This window comes from Schistocerca gregaria, chromosome 4, assembly GCF_023897955.1.
Source record: "Schistocerca gregaria isolate iqSchGreg1 chromosome 4, iqSchGreg1.2, whole genome shotgun sequence".
NCBI classification, from domain to species: Eukaryota; Metazoa; Arthropoda; class Insecta; order Orthoptera; family Acrididae; genus Schistocerca; species Schistocerca gregaria.
In genome coordinates, this window is record NC_064923.1 from 556,706,420 (window position 1) to 556,721,678 (window position 15,259).

A 15,259-nucleotide genomic window follows, 5' to 3' on the forward strand; every position below is an offset into this window, starting at 1 on the left:
TATTCCCTTAATGTGTTTGTGACGTTTTCTTTGATGAATTTCATTTTTATGTTACTTATTTTAATTTAAATATTGTATTTGTTGGAGTTTGTTAAATTAATTCCAGAGTACTCCTATTTACTGGAAATTTCTTCAAGGTTTTGAGAAGAGAGCCACTGCACATCGAATCACACGATTTAAAAAAAGAAGAAATATTAGCACTAAGTCTGTATTCTATGTTTTCATACACTTAAATATTTTATTAAGTTTTGAAATTTGCAGTGCAGATAAGGTGCTGTTTCTAAATCTAGCTTGATACTCTCCAATTTCTTTACGGTATATTACTGAGTATTTAAAATGTCCAGAAGAGCTATTGATAAGGTTTTGTATTTTGAGAATGGTAATAAAATTCCTCTCTAATTATTGATATCTGTTTTGGGAACTAACGCAAGTTTCCAGTTATCTGTAATCGTTTCAGAGTACCAGATACTATCCACTTTTCCCTTTAAGATTATGAACCGTACCCTAGATGTTCACTATATTTTAGAATTTCTGCTGGCAGGCCTTTTTCACATAGGGCCCTGTTGCATTGTAATTGTTGATGCAACATTAATCGATGCTTGGTGGTTCTGGAGATTAATTTGGAATATTATCAACGAATTACACTTATTAGGTCGGTTTTTCGTAGTTCAACAATTTTTTTATAATAAGCTGCTAGTAACGTACAGTTTTCTTCATTGTTAAGTGCGAGTTTTCCATATTCTTTCCTGAATCTTAGCGAATGCGGAACGTACCCAGACATACTGTTGTGGAATGTTTTCCAACAACTCCTGTATTATTTTTTTGAAGTGCTCTTTCATAGTATTATGTTGCTCGTTTTCCAAGCACCATTTTGCAATAATTTATCCTTATCTAACTGAGCGCTAAAGTTTTTTATCGTGATTATTATGTGGTTTATATAAACTTTCAACAACTTTTTTTCAGGTGCTGGGGAGCTCTGTGTTACTAGAAATTTCGTACGAAAGGGGGTTGAGGCGACATTAGGCGGCTGAGCCGCCAAAAGTTCACCGACAGGAAGTGGACCTCTGGAGTTGGGTGGAAGTGTTTAGACTGGACCATTTATAAGTACTTTAAGACTGGGTACTAGATCACAGTTTAGGCGTATAGGAAAACCAAACACAACAGAGTAATCACGGCACAAAGTTAAATGTTTTGAGACAAAGGCATCACGTATATCCCAAAAACTACAGATGTTATGTCGTGGCGGCAAATGTATATTCCTGTAAAAAAACGTTAAAAATTAATGACAATTGAATTCTTCATACAGTCTTGACAGATAATGTATTAAATCACAGCAGAGGACACCAGCTATCTTCCTTAAAATCCACACATCTGTATACATTTTCTTTGTTGACTTATTATCTTCTTTTTATTATTTAAATACACTAACAAAAGCAAAACTGCAATATCCTCAAGGAGCGTGTTTAGCAGCAGCAGGTTGTAGGATTCGTCACAGTCAGTCTGGACATCCTCTGTTTTGATTCTGCAGGCAGTAACTGTGCTGACTTTAGAGGTGAACTGTGGTGTGCGTACTGTAAGACCTTCGGTACACACACCATCAGATTATTTGACTTGTCGCTCTAACGAAGTAGGCGAGCGTCAGCAATATGTCTCTTGGTCTTATCGTGGCGTGTTTATCTTCTGCCGTTAGGTCAGACGATAGAAGTGCCACTTGCACGCTTGGAGTAGCAGATTGACGGTGACCAACTTTAAACAGAACTTGATTAATTTTCACACATATTTATTAAAATAATAAAAATCATAGATATTACGTAAATTGCTTCTAGATCCTGTTTACAATTGACAATCTGAAGTTCCTTTCTTCTTGGTACGCTAATCTTATTCTCACATATCTCTGATACTTGACAAAGTGTCTATACATTTATCTTCATGGCTATGTACAAGAATATGATAATCTTATTAGGCGCAGACTGAAACTTGACTATACACTGGTACAGACAAATGCAGACTAATGCAGACTGACTGATCGGAGGTCTGTACACTCGTTATAATACCTCGCGCGTTTAGGTATCACTGTACGAGTGTGATCCGCGTGGAGATAAGGTTCTACGTTACCAGCAATCTCATTGGCTGCGTTACATATTAATACACGGATCGGCGGAAGCAGAATTTGGTCAGTCTCTATGACAGCGCCATCTCGTAGTGTGGAGACGGACGAGCGCTGCGCCTGCGCTCTTGTGCTTAGCGGGGCGCGCTCTAGTGGGCAAGTTGTGTACGCTCTGACTACGCGGAACTATGTACGCAACATGAACAGTGTTTGAAACATTCATTGTAGGGTACAGCCATGTAACACTGACAGGTGCATAGAGCCAGCCATTTGAATGGAGTTGTATTGGGGGCCTGCGGTAAACTGTATTCAACAGTGGTCTGTGGAACATTTTCACGCCTATAGATCAGGTTCTGGCCATCGTCGTGGTACATACGATTACCAAGTTCGACGTTTGGTGTGAGCAATGATGGTTGAGTCTACTGTGCCATCAGGTATCATTGGGAACAATCTTCTTGCTAGGAGATTAATATCACTTGTCCTTCTTTTCAGGATACATCTGATACCACGACACCGCCAAGCATTGATACTTTGGTGTTGTGAAAGACCTGGTTATGGAACGGCACTCTTGTATTCACTGATGAGATTAAGTTCTAAATGTATGTGAGTAATGTAGATACACGTGCATGGTGGTTAAGTATGCAGAGTGCATTCGCTCACGACACACAGGCTCCATCCGGGACTTCATGGTGAGTAGCACCATCAGTTACTACTCGCGGTCACATTTGGTGTTTCTGTAGGATAAACTAACCATTGTTTCTTCATCTCTACAATGCACGTCTCCATATGCCTGCTTTGAAGCAACGCGCTCTTTGTGGAGTACAACTGCCCTGGGCGAAAAGATCACCAGATTTATCGTCATTTGAACATGTGTGGGGACTGCTGAAGTCGGAAGTTATATTTCCTGTGGGTCTGCAAGAACACGTGACGAACTGCAATAAAATTCACAAAATGTTCGGGACAATCTATCGCAGGATGGCATTCGACACCTGCATGGTAGTTTGCAGGCGAGAATACCACCTGCGTTGCCCCCAGGGTTGGGACACTGGGAGCTGATGTAACTGTTTTGGCGTCCTTTACTGTGACATAACTGTTTCACTTAGTTTGAATTTGTTGTGGTCACTGAGCTAACTTCGTCCATGCTAGACTTGCATTTTTCTCCAGCAGTGTATGTAAAGATACCACAGTTACACAGAAGATGAATGTAGCATGACTTTCCTCTTTCCTTTCCTATGTGCCCATGTGTATACGTTTTAGGCGATTTCTAGCTAACTTAATTAAACATTAAATTTGGCCATGAATGTGGTATTCTGAATAGAGTAATTGAACAGAGCTTCTGTTAGAAAGGTCACTTTTATTTTTCCCTTACTTTCGCAGCTATTTTGTAACAATTTATCGTAAGGGTGCCTCTGACCTGTAATCTCACTGGCTGTAGTAGCATCGTCTTGAGTTATGAGTTCCGCTTCGAACTGAGTCCCGATGACCAACGAAGACGTGCGTGTTGACGCCTCGGATACTGATGGCAAACCAACCTGACTGTCGGCCAGCATAAAGCCTGTCATCCAGGAGTGATGGTCCGGGGGCTCATTTCATTTCATAGCAGGACCCCTTTGGATGTTATCTGCGGTTTCCTTATAGTACAGCGGAACGTCGACGAATTATACCCAGCCTACCTCTCCCCCAGTGTTTTCCCACACAGCAACCATCCTGGGCTTACATTTTTACATCTACATCTTCGTGATTACTCTGCTATTCACAATAAAGTCACTGGCAGAGGGTTCAATGAACCACCTTCTAGCTGTCTGCTTACCGTTCCACTCTCGAAAGGCAAGCGGGAAAAATGAGAACTTAAATTTTTCTGTGCGAGCCCTGATTTCTTTTATTTTATCGTGGCGATCATTTTTCCCTATGTAGGTGGGTGCCTACAAAATTTTTTCGCAATCAGAATAGAAAACTGGTGATTGAAATTTCATGAGAAGATCCCGTCGCAACTAAAAACACCTTTGTTTTAATGATTGTCGCTCTGACACTATCTCTCCTATTTCGCGATAATAGAAAACGAGCTGCCGCTCTCTTTTTCGATGTCATCCACCTGATGCGGATCCCACACCGTACAGCAATACTCCAGGATAGGGCGGAGAAGCGTGGTGTAAGCAGTCTCTTTAGTAGATCTGTTGTACCTTGTAAGTGTTCTACCAATGAATCTACCCACAATATTATCTATGTGATCGTTCCAATTTAAGTTTTTTGTAATTTCAGCAAGATAGTGGCTACTGGTAGATAGCGAGAGTTACTGCTGTTTGCCTTCGTGCTTGTCAAACTCTGTGTTGACCAGAAAAGTCGCCGCATCTCTCAACAACTGAGAACTCTTGGAGAGGTATCTGCAAGACGCTTTAACCTGCTCGGGATTTTGATGGCCTTACACGACACTCGGACAGAATTTTTCACGATATCTCTCATGAGGACATCCAACAACATTGTTGATCAATAGCAATCCGAATGACTGCTTGTATAAGGACCTGAAGTGTATCGTCGTGCTGTTAACTTGTTCAATTTCTGAAGATCATTTTCTCGATAAAATCATCCACGTGTTCTGAAATTATAATCAGTTTCCAGAATGAGATTTTCACTATGCAGCGGAGTGTGCGCTGATATGAAACTTCCTGGCAGATTAAAACTGTGTGCCCGACCGAGACTCGAACTCGGGACCTTTGCCTTTCGCGGGCAAGCGCTCTACCAACTGAGCTCCCGAAGCACGACTCAGGCCCGGTACTCACAGCTTTAGTTCTGCCAGTATCCGTCTCCTACCTTCCAAACTTTACAGAAGCTCTCCTGCGAAACTTGCAGAACTAGCACTCCTGAAAGAAAGGATACTGTGGAGGCATGGCTTAGCCACAGCCTGGGGGATGTTTCCAGAATGAGATTTTCACTCTGCAGCGGAGTGTGCGCTGATATGAAACTTCCTGGCATATCAGCGCACACTCCTCTGCAGAGTGAAAATCTCATTCTGGAAACATCCCCCAGGCTGTGGCTAAGCCATGTCTCCACAGTATCCTTTCTTTCAGGAGTGCTAGTTCTGCATGTTTCGCAGAAGAGCTTCTGTAAAGTTTGGAAGGTAGGAGACGGATACTGGCAGAAGTAAAGCTGTGAGTACCGGGCGTGAGTCGTGCTTCGGTAGCTCAGTTGGTACGCCGGCATGGTAGCTCAGCGTGTTCGGTCAGAGGGTTACGTGCCCTCTGTAATAAAAAAAAACCTGAGTTAATCGATCATCATCGAAGTTGAAGGGATGTCTTACGACGTCCGCCCCGAGCAGACACAACGAACAAAATCGAACAAAATGAGAATAAAAAAAAAATTGGTAGAGCGTTTGCCCGCGAAAGGCTAAGGTCCCGAGTTCGAGTCTCGGTCGGGCACACAGTTTTAATCTGCCAAGAAGTTTTATAATCAGTTGTTTGTCTGTACATGCACAACATATGTAGTGATTTCTGTCCGATTCTGATAATACCTTCGTTGTGCGTAATTCTTTTTTTGTCTTATATGTGTTATATAGAGCAATAGCACATTTATCACTAAGCTACGTCATTTAATGTGTATATGGCTGACCATATATTAGCTATAATTTGAATTGTACTTCTAGATGGTTAAGAAATCGGATACAGTGGTTAAGAAACGGTTGCACCAACCTTGATCTCCTGCATCCGCGCCGCGTAGATGATGGGGTTGAGCAAGGTCTTGAGTATGATGAGGAAGTTGACGGTGGTGTAGATGAAGAACATGCGGAACTTGTCGCGCGGCGTCTCGGGGAACGGGAAGGGGCAGTCGGCGCAGACGAGCACGAAGACGAGCACGCCCGGCATGAGGCCGACCACGTACGAGCCGAGGATGAGCAGCGTGGTGCGGATGGCCTTGACGCTGCGCGCCATCTGCTGGTTGCTGTGCTGGTGCTGGTGCTGGTGCTGGTGGTGGTGGTGGTGGTGGGCGCGGCGCTGGCTGCCGCGGTGGCGCTGCGGCGCGCCGCCCGTGGCCGCGCTCGTGCTCGTGCTGGCGGTCGTGCGCAGGCTGGCGCGGCTGAAGCGCAGTCGGCTCGCCTGGTGCCGCCGCACGATCACGAAGATGTGCGCGTAGATGATCGCCATCAGGAGCAGCGGCCCGAAGAACAGCGAGGAGAAGGTCGCCCGGAACTTGCAGAACAGCAGGAAGCTGCGCCGTGGGAAACGCGCTGTGGTCGTCCCGCCGAAATCTGTCTACAATATGCGCTCTACTGCCAGCTGCCGCGCCCTATGCTAGACATCAGACCACTGTTGACCTAATACCTGGTAGTAGCGTCGCATGAGCAATAACCTTAAGGGCACCTGGGCGTCATGAGGGCCTAAAATTTGTTATATAATAAAGTTGTCTGATTCTTCTTGATTCTAAAAATACACTACTGGCCATTAACATTGCTACACCAAGAAAAATGCAGATGAAAAACGGGTATTCATGGGACAAGTATATTATACTACAACTCACATGTGATTACATTTTCACGCAATTTGGGTGCAAAGATCATGAGAAATCAGTACCCAGAACAACCATCTCTGGCCGTAATAACGGTCTTGATGCGCCTGGGCAATGAGCCAAACAGAGTTTGGTTGGCGTGTACTGGTACACCTGCTCATGCAGCTTCAACACTATACCACTGTCCATCAGGAGTAGTGACTGGCGTATTGTGACGAGCCAGTTGTTCGGCCACCATTGACCAGACGTTTCCAATTGGTGAGAGATCTGGGGAATGTGCTGGCGAGGGCAGCAGTCGAACATTTCCTGTATCCAGAAAGGCCTGCAACATGCATTCGTGCATTATCCTGCTGAAATGTAGGGTTTCGCAGGGATCGAATGAAGGGTAGAGCCACGGGTCGTAACACATCTGAAATGTAATGTCCCCTGTTAAAAGTGCCGTCAATGCGAACAAGAGGTAATCGAGATGTGTAACCAATGGCACCCCATACCATCACGCCGGGTGATACGCCAGTATAACGATGACGAATACACGCTTCCTTTGTGCGTTCATCGTGATGTCGCCAAACACGGATGCGACCGTCATGATACTATAAACAGAACCTGGATTCATCCGAAAAAATGATGTTTTTCCATTCCCGCACCCAGGTTCATCCTTGAGTACACCATCGCAGGCGCTCCTGTCTGTGATGCAGCGTCAAGGGTAACCGCAGCCATGGTCTCCGAGCTGATAGTCCATGCTGCTGCAAACTTCGTCGAACTGTTCGTGCAGATGGTTGTTGTTTGGCAAATGTCCCCATCTGTTCCCTCAGGTATCAAGACGTGGGTGCACGATCCGTTACAGCCATGAACATAAGATGCCTGTCATCTCGACTGCTAGTGATACGAGGCCGTTGGGATCCAGCACGGCGTTCCGTATTACCCTCCTGAAACCACCGATTCCATATTATACTGACAGTCATTCGATCTCGACCAATGCGAGCAGCAATGTCGCGATACGATAAACCGCAACCGCGATAGGCTACAATCCTAACTTTATCAAAGTCGGATACGTGATGGTACGCATTTCTCCTCCTTACACGAGGCATCACAACAATGTTTCACCAGGCAACGCCGGTCAACTGCTGTTTGTGTATGAGAAATCGGTTGGAAACTTTCCTCAAGTCAGCACGTTGTAGGTGTCGCCACAGGCGCCAACCTTGCGTGAATGCTCTGAAAAACTTATCATTTGCATATCACAGCATCTTCTTCCTGTCGGTTAAATTTCGCGTCTGTAGCACGTCATGTTTGTGGTTTAGCAATTTTAATGACCAGTAGTGTATATACTTTTGCATAGGACCTCATGGTTTTCATGTTTAAATGCTTTTCTAAACCAGATAATCGTGAATACCAGCTGTCCCATTACTGTCAAACACAAATCCTTGCCTAGAATGTCTCTTTACTTTGTTCTGGTGCTAAGAACTCTTTCAAGGGGACGCTGATAACCTCGTCGTTGAGCGCAGATAAAATCAAAGCACACACACTAATTCCTACGGTAGAACTAAAGCCAATTTATATTTATCTCTCAGACTCTTAACTCATGGAAAAATTTTTACATATCGAAACACAGAATATGAATGACAGCTTCAATAGTCGTATTTGGGAACACTTGCCAAAAAATCTTTTTGTTGGCATGTCAGCGTTTCTGAGTAATATGATGAGCCCCATAATATGTTTTAAAGCTGGATTAACAAGTAGATAAAAACCATGGGCAGACTGGGCATAAAACAACCCGAACAAAACGAAAAGTGTGTTGGTATTGCCAGACAGACAACGTGTCGCTGAAGCTGAAAAAGCTGCTCAGAGCATGAAACTGGAGGCTAGAAATATAAAGACTAGAAAGAAAACTAAAGAAGATGAAAATAACTCTTAGAATCAATAAGATTATCGAGCTGGAATGTTTTGACATTTTGTCACTGATAAGAAAGTGACATGCCAGTCTTCAGTTTCAGCTTCCTGTAATCAACATTATAAGTTGCTTGGGTACCTTTATCTCATTCGGTATAAAAGCTTCAAAAACAACCTTTGTGGGAATAGTAATACTGTACTAGCCTACGCAATGAATCACAGTATTCAACAATGTATTACGTACTTTTAGCAGGAGCATGACACATGTTCGTGAATTATTAGGAGAAAAGTTTATTCTAAAAAAAAAACAGTTTTTTAAGAATACACATAACAACAAACTGGTAAATATTACTGGTTTACTGCTTTGACAAATTAGAAATAAAGAAAACAAAATTTGTTTTGTCTTATGTTGAATAGTGAACCTAAAATAAAAATTACATGTCATTCAATACGTAAAACAAAAATCAATATTCAGTGCACCATGCATTCTACAATTTTCAAACTTATTTCACAATAGAGTTCACTATCGACGAATTATTTGGTTAAAGTTTCATTCTAATATCTATTAAAGTTTTTAGTTATTAAATTTAAAAATAGTAGTAAAAATTACATTCCATGATGTCCAGGTCTCGTTAAGAAGTCTTCAGGTGGGACGAGTTAACTGACGTTTGCCTGAAGTTGTACGAGTTTGAGTTTTGTGACTTCACTTCCTGGTTTTTCACGTTGCGGAGGCACTGTCGCACGTGAAACACAAAACTAGCTCTGAAATATTTCGCAACGCACTACGAAATATTGAGACAATAATAAGGAAGAACGATCTCTGCGTCAAGAGCACAACTTTAGAGATGCCGTGTTGGATTTTCTCTTTTGGAGTCCAAGACAGTATTCGCTGGTTTTACATTATAATGTATACTATTAGAATGCAAGATCGCTTGTTGTGAACTATATTATTATTTCATGACCAATTTCGACAGTAACAGGCTGTCATCCTCAGAGTTCAAAAAAAAAAAAAAATGGCTCTGAGCACTATGGGACTCAATTGCTGTGGTCATTGGTCCCCTAGAACTTAGAACTACTTAAACCTGACTAACCTAAGGACATCACACACATCCATGCCCGAGGCAGGATTCGAACCTGCGACAGTAGCAGTCGCACGGTTCCGGACTGCGCGCCTAGAACCGCGAGACCACGGCGGCCGGCCATCCTCAGAGTCTCTGGTCTCCAAGAAGTGTAACTAAACATTAGTCTCGTTGACGTACGGGTACTGAGAACATGTTCCGGCAACACACTATGAACATTTCGCAGCTTGTGTTGCCAGCAACTGAGACTCCTGTTACGTTGGTGACGAACGCACATAAACGTGACCTTCAGCACAGTCTTCTTCCTTTCGATCATTGATGCTTCCAAAACAAGTTGAAAACAATTTTTCCAGTGTATTTATATAGGTTAATTTTATTAGTTTCATTATTAACCTTTTCATTCTTCAATCACTCTAGAACCCGATATTTTCCTGGCTAACATTTGCGAAGGGCATCGTTTGTTGCTGGACATAGGCCCACAGAACATATTTTAATCGGTACAGTAATGACAGTTCGTAATTGTAACACAGATTAGTCCCAATTTTGGCAGTTGTTCCACATTACACGGGGATCGTTCACATTTCTTTTTCATTTCAGGTACTGCCTCGTTGTTTTTTAATAACGGTTCAGTTTCTAATTCCTAATTCCATTCCATCGCTTTTATATAATGGGCATTCTTCATTAATGATGGTCTTAACACCTGAAGCGCCAAGCCGTGCCAACCGTTACTCTGCGGCATTCGGTAATATACTATGTGATCAAAAGTATCCGGATACCTGGCTGAAAATGACTTGTAAGTCCTCCATCAATAATGCTGGAATTCAATATAGTGCTCGTGATGACTGGGTGTTGTGTGATGTCCTTAGGTTAATTAGGTTTAAGTAGTTCTAGGTTCTAGGGGACATGACTATAGACGTTAAGTCCCATAGTGCTCAGAGCCAGCCAATATAGTGCTGTCCCACGCTTAGCCTTGATGACAGCTTCCGGTCTCGCAGGCATACGTTCAGTCAGGTGCTGAAATGGTTCTTGTGGAACGGCGGCCCATTCTACACGGAATGCTGCACTGAGGAAGGGCATCGATGTCGGTCGGTGAGGCGTTGCACAACGTCGGCGTTCCAAAACACCCCAAAGCAATGCTATAGGATTCACGTGAGGACTTTGTGCAGGCCAGTCTATTACAGGGATGTTATGGTTGTGTAACCACTCCGTCACAGGTTGTGCATTATGAACAGGTGCTCGATTACGTTGAAAGATGCAATCGCCATCCCCTAGCTACTCTTCAACAACAGTGAACGAAAAGTGTTTAAACCATCAATACAGGCCTGTGCTGTGATTGTGCCACGCAAAACAAGAAGGGGTGCAAGCCCCCTCCATGAAGAACCCGATCACATCATAACACCACCGCCTCCGAATCTTTCTGTTGGTGCTACATACGCTGGCAGATGACGTTCACCGGGCATTCGCCATACCTAAAGCCTGCCATCGGATCGCCACATTGTGTACCGTGATTCGTCGCTACACACAACGTTTTTACGCTGTCAAATCGTCCAGTATCTACGCTCCTTACACCAAGCTAGGCGTCGTTTTGCATTTACCGGCGTAATCTGTGGTTTATCAGCAGCCGATCGACCATGAAGTCCAAGTTGTTTCACCTGCCACCTAGCTGTTTTAGCACTTGCAGTGGATCCTGATGCCGTTTGGAATTCATGTGTCTGGATAGATGTCTGCCTATTACACTTTACGACCCTCTTCAACCGTCTGTGGTCTTTGTCAGTCAACAGACGGGATCTGCCTGTACGTTTTTGTGCTGTACGTGTTCCTTCACGTTTCCACTTCACCATAACATCGGAAACAGTGAACCTAGGGATATTTAGGAATGTGGAAATGACGCTTACGGACGTATGGCGCAGTCACTTACGCACGTTCGAGGTCCGTGAGTTCTGCGGAACTCCTCATTCTGCTCCCTCACGATGTCTAATGACTACTGAGGTCGCTGATGTGGAGTACCTGGCAGCAGGTGGCAGCACAATGCAGCTAATACGAAAAGCGTATGTTTTTGGGGGTGTCAGGATACTTTTGATCACATAGTGTATTATAAATCTGCGCAAGCCGCCAACCTCACCGCCAAACTACACTCGATGTGTAAACTACTTATCTAATTAACACAAATATATTACAGATTTTGTTAAAAAAATAAGTTTCCTCTTTAAAATCATAAAGCTAAGGTAACTTTTAACGTTGGGCCACGTGTCTCCCTCATCCAGTATGACTTGCGTCAGAAACAGTCTGTGCTCACACGTAAATTAAATTCTATTGATAAAAGATCAAGCAATAGATACTTGGGAGTGTCCGGATACTTCTGATCATATAGGGTACGTCCCTTACCATATGACATAGCACTGTAAGTAACCACGACCCTTGGAAAAGGGGGTCCAGAAGCATACAGAGAGTCAGGGTCCTCCCCAGCCCTTGCGGTGGGAAACTGCCCCGAAAGGAGGGGGAATCGCCAATGTCAACGGTATGAGGATGGAGAAGACAATGGAAACCACTGCATTAAGGACACATAATATGTATCCATAGGACATGTAGCCTGTAATTGAGAAAGTGTCTTGAGATCTGTCCAGTGGCAAAAGATATCAGAATAGCTCATATTCGGATCTCTATGAGGAGGCTGCAATGGGGAGGTGACCGTGAGAAAACGTTTCAATAATCAATGGAAGGATAACGTTCTACGAGTCGGGGCTTGGAATGTCAGAAGCTTGAAGCTAGATAATCTGAAATGGAAATGCAAAGGCTCTATTAGATACAGTAGTGGTCAGTGAAGTGGAGTGGAAATAAGACAAGAATATCTGGTCAGATGAGTATAAGGTAACATCAATAGCAGCAAAAATTGGATTAACTAGAGTAGGACTTATTACGAATATGAAGGTAGGGCAAATGGTGTGTTTCTGTGAACAGTTTAGTGATAGGTGTTGTTCTCATCGGAAGAGACACAAACCAACAACGACAGCAATAATTCAGCTGTACATGATGCCGTCGCAATCAGAAGATGATAAAGGTATATGAGGATATCAAAGAGTAACTCAGTACATAAAGAGAGATCAAAATCTAATACGCAAGGGGGGATTGGAATGTTACTGTAGGGGACGGAGTGGAAAAAAGGGTTATGGGAAAATATGGGCTTCGTGTTAGGAATGACAGGGGAGAAGACTAATTGAGCCTCCAGTAAATGTCAGCTCTCAACAGAGAATACACTGTTCAAAAATCACAAGAGGAGGCGAAGGTATACTTGGCAAAGGCCGGGAGATACGGGAAAATTCCAGGTACATTACAACATGGACAGGCAGAGATTCCAAAATCAGAGACTGTGCCGTAAGGCGTACTCTGGAGCAGATATAGAATCAGATTACAATTTGTAAGCTCAGGTTTAACAGATGGTCAGAAAAAATAAATACGCAAAGAAACGGGTTATGGAAGTACTAAGTAAGGAAGAAACACCCTCGAAGTTCTCTAAGGCCCTAGATTCTGCAATAAGGAATAACTAACTAGGCAGTTCAGCTGAAGAGAAATTGGCAGCTCTGGGAAGGGTAATCACATAAGTAGCAAAGAAAAACATAACTGTAAAGAAGGAACTGGAAGAAGCCGTGGGTAACACAAGAAATACTTTAGTAGATCGATGAAAGAAGGAAATACAAAAGTGTTCAGGGAAATTCAGGAATACAGAAATACAAATCGCTGAGGAATGAACTAAACAGGAGGTTTAGAAAAACTAAGACGTAATGGTTGCAAGAAAAATCAAAAAAGAAATTATAGTCGGAAAGACGTTTTCAGCATATGGAAAAGTTAAAAGAACCATCGTTGACATTAAAAAGAAGCGTACTAAATCTCGTCTCCTCTCTCTCCAACGTGCACGATTGTATGGTGTCGTGGTGCGTTCCCGACGACAGGACCTCCTCCACGACGAAACGCCATCCACAAGCCATGCAGTATCCGACCATCGTCGTCGACGACGACTTTTCGGCCCCCACATCACGACCTCCGACGGTGTTCACCACACAACACACGCGCCAGTGGTGTCTGCCTTTGCTTAACATAATAGCCAATTTTATGACGATGAACCGATGGCAACACCAATTCTTGATGATCTCTATCCTTCGCGTGATCGGACCCTCACCGTAGCGGAGTTAACGTCCATGGTGTCTGCAATCAACGCAGAAGAGGTGGTAGATGCGATCAACAAAGGGGCCTAGAACAAATCAACAGGACCGGATGGTCTCCCCATGGAGTTTTAGCCGGAGTTCACCATTTTAATGCTTCCTTGCTGGACGGAAATGATCCAGGAACTCTTTACTACGTCCTTCCCAATCCCACCTGAATTCGTCACTGACATTCTTCTACCTGTGCCTAAGCCGAAGGGAGGGTCTCATGTCTCTGCATGTCGCCCCCTCACATTACTGAATGCAGATTATAAAATCTATGCACGCCTCTTAGCAGCGCGCATACGCGCCGTCTTACCCACGGTCCTCTCACCGGAGCAGACTGCACGTGGTTGTGGGGCCACCCTACAGACAGTCCTAGGACAATGCCGTGACCTCATCGCGCTGGCGGCAGTTTGTCGCCTTCGTGCAGCACTGGTATCCATCGATTTCACGAGTGCCTTTGATCACTTTCGGCACCAATTCCTCCTCATGGTGGCGAAACGTATGGAGTTCCAATTACTCTTTGTCGATGCCATTCACCGATTACTACTTCCCGCGGTCTCGTTGGTACAAGTAGTTGGTAGATTCCTATACGCCGCTATGAGCGTCAATGATCCCTTATGTCTACTTTACTATATGTCATTGCACTTGACCCGCTCATCACTGGACTTACCTCTAGACTGCAGGGTCTCACTGTACAAGACTACACCTTTCACTGCAGGGCTTATGCGGACGACGTCCTCCTTCTCACCTGCTCCTCGACGGACTTCTGTGATGCACATTGGGCGCGGCCTCCTGTTTATGGTGACGATCCCACTCTCAGTCAGTACCACCCTTCGTTACTTGGGTATAGAATTTACAAGCTCCGCACACCGCACAGTGGCCCTGGCATACCGGCGGCTTTTGCAGTCGATTCGGCACCATGTTCACAGTCAAGTGCACCGTAACTTAAATCGCCTCCAACGTGCGTCCTATGTCAACATGTATGTAGTCCCTAAGCAGGTACACGTCCCCCAGATCCTCCCGATGCCGTTACTCCTTGGCCGCCGCATCCAATCAGCCTTTGGATATTTCGTGTCAACAGGGGCACCTTTCAAAGTCCCCCACAACACCGCCTCCTGCACAAGGTGATCTCGGACTCGTCAACGTGCGGGCACGATCTTCTGCACTCTTTGTCCACTATTGCGGCACTGGCTGGGGCCGATCCCGTCCTTAACACGCAGTCTCTTAGATATCCTCCGACCAACTTCCCTCGATCTACCGATCAATGTGGCAACTATTTCTCCATTATTGTACCATGTCACCAATTGTTTGATAGAACTTAGATACGTTCGGGCCGCTCTTCCAGTCACCCGTCTTCCTCGTACAAAAGACTATTGTCGTTTGCTTATGCTGTCCAACCCTTGCAACATCATGGTACTACAGCACCCTGAAATTCACTGGCGAACGGTTTGGGGGTGTGTGCATGCACCCTTTTTACCGTCGTCTGT

At 44.2% G+C, this 15,259-nt stretch overlaps 1 protein-coding gene across 1 annotated transcript in view; it reads right to left on the reverse strand.

Annotated features, from left to right (window-relative positions):
• The window catches only part of LOC126267812 (trace amine-associated receptor 8a-like), a 137,973-nt gene that overhangs the window by 37,441 nt on the left and 85,273 nt on the right, over positions 1–15,259 (reverse strand). Inside the window, exons 4-5 of the mRNA XM_049973117.1 lie at positions 6,172–6,307; positions 5,791–6,111 (exon numbers count right to left, since the gene is read on the reverse strand). Coding sequence (XP_049829074.1) covers positions 5,791–6,111; positions 6,172–6,307 — 457 coding nt within the window. The remainder of the gene's footprint in view (positions 1–5,790; positions 6,112–6,171; positions 6,308–15,259) is intronic.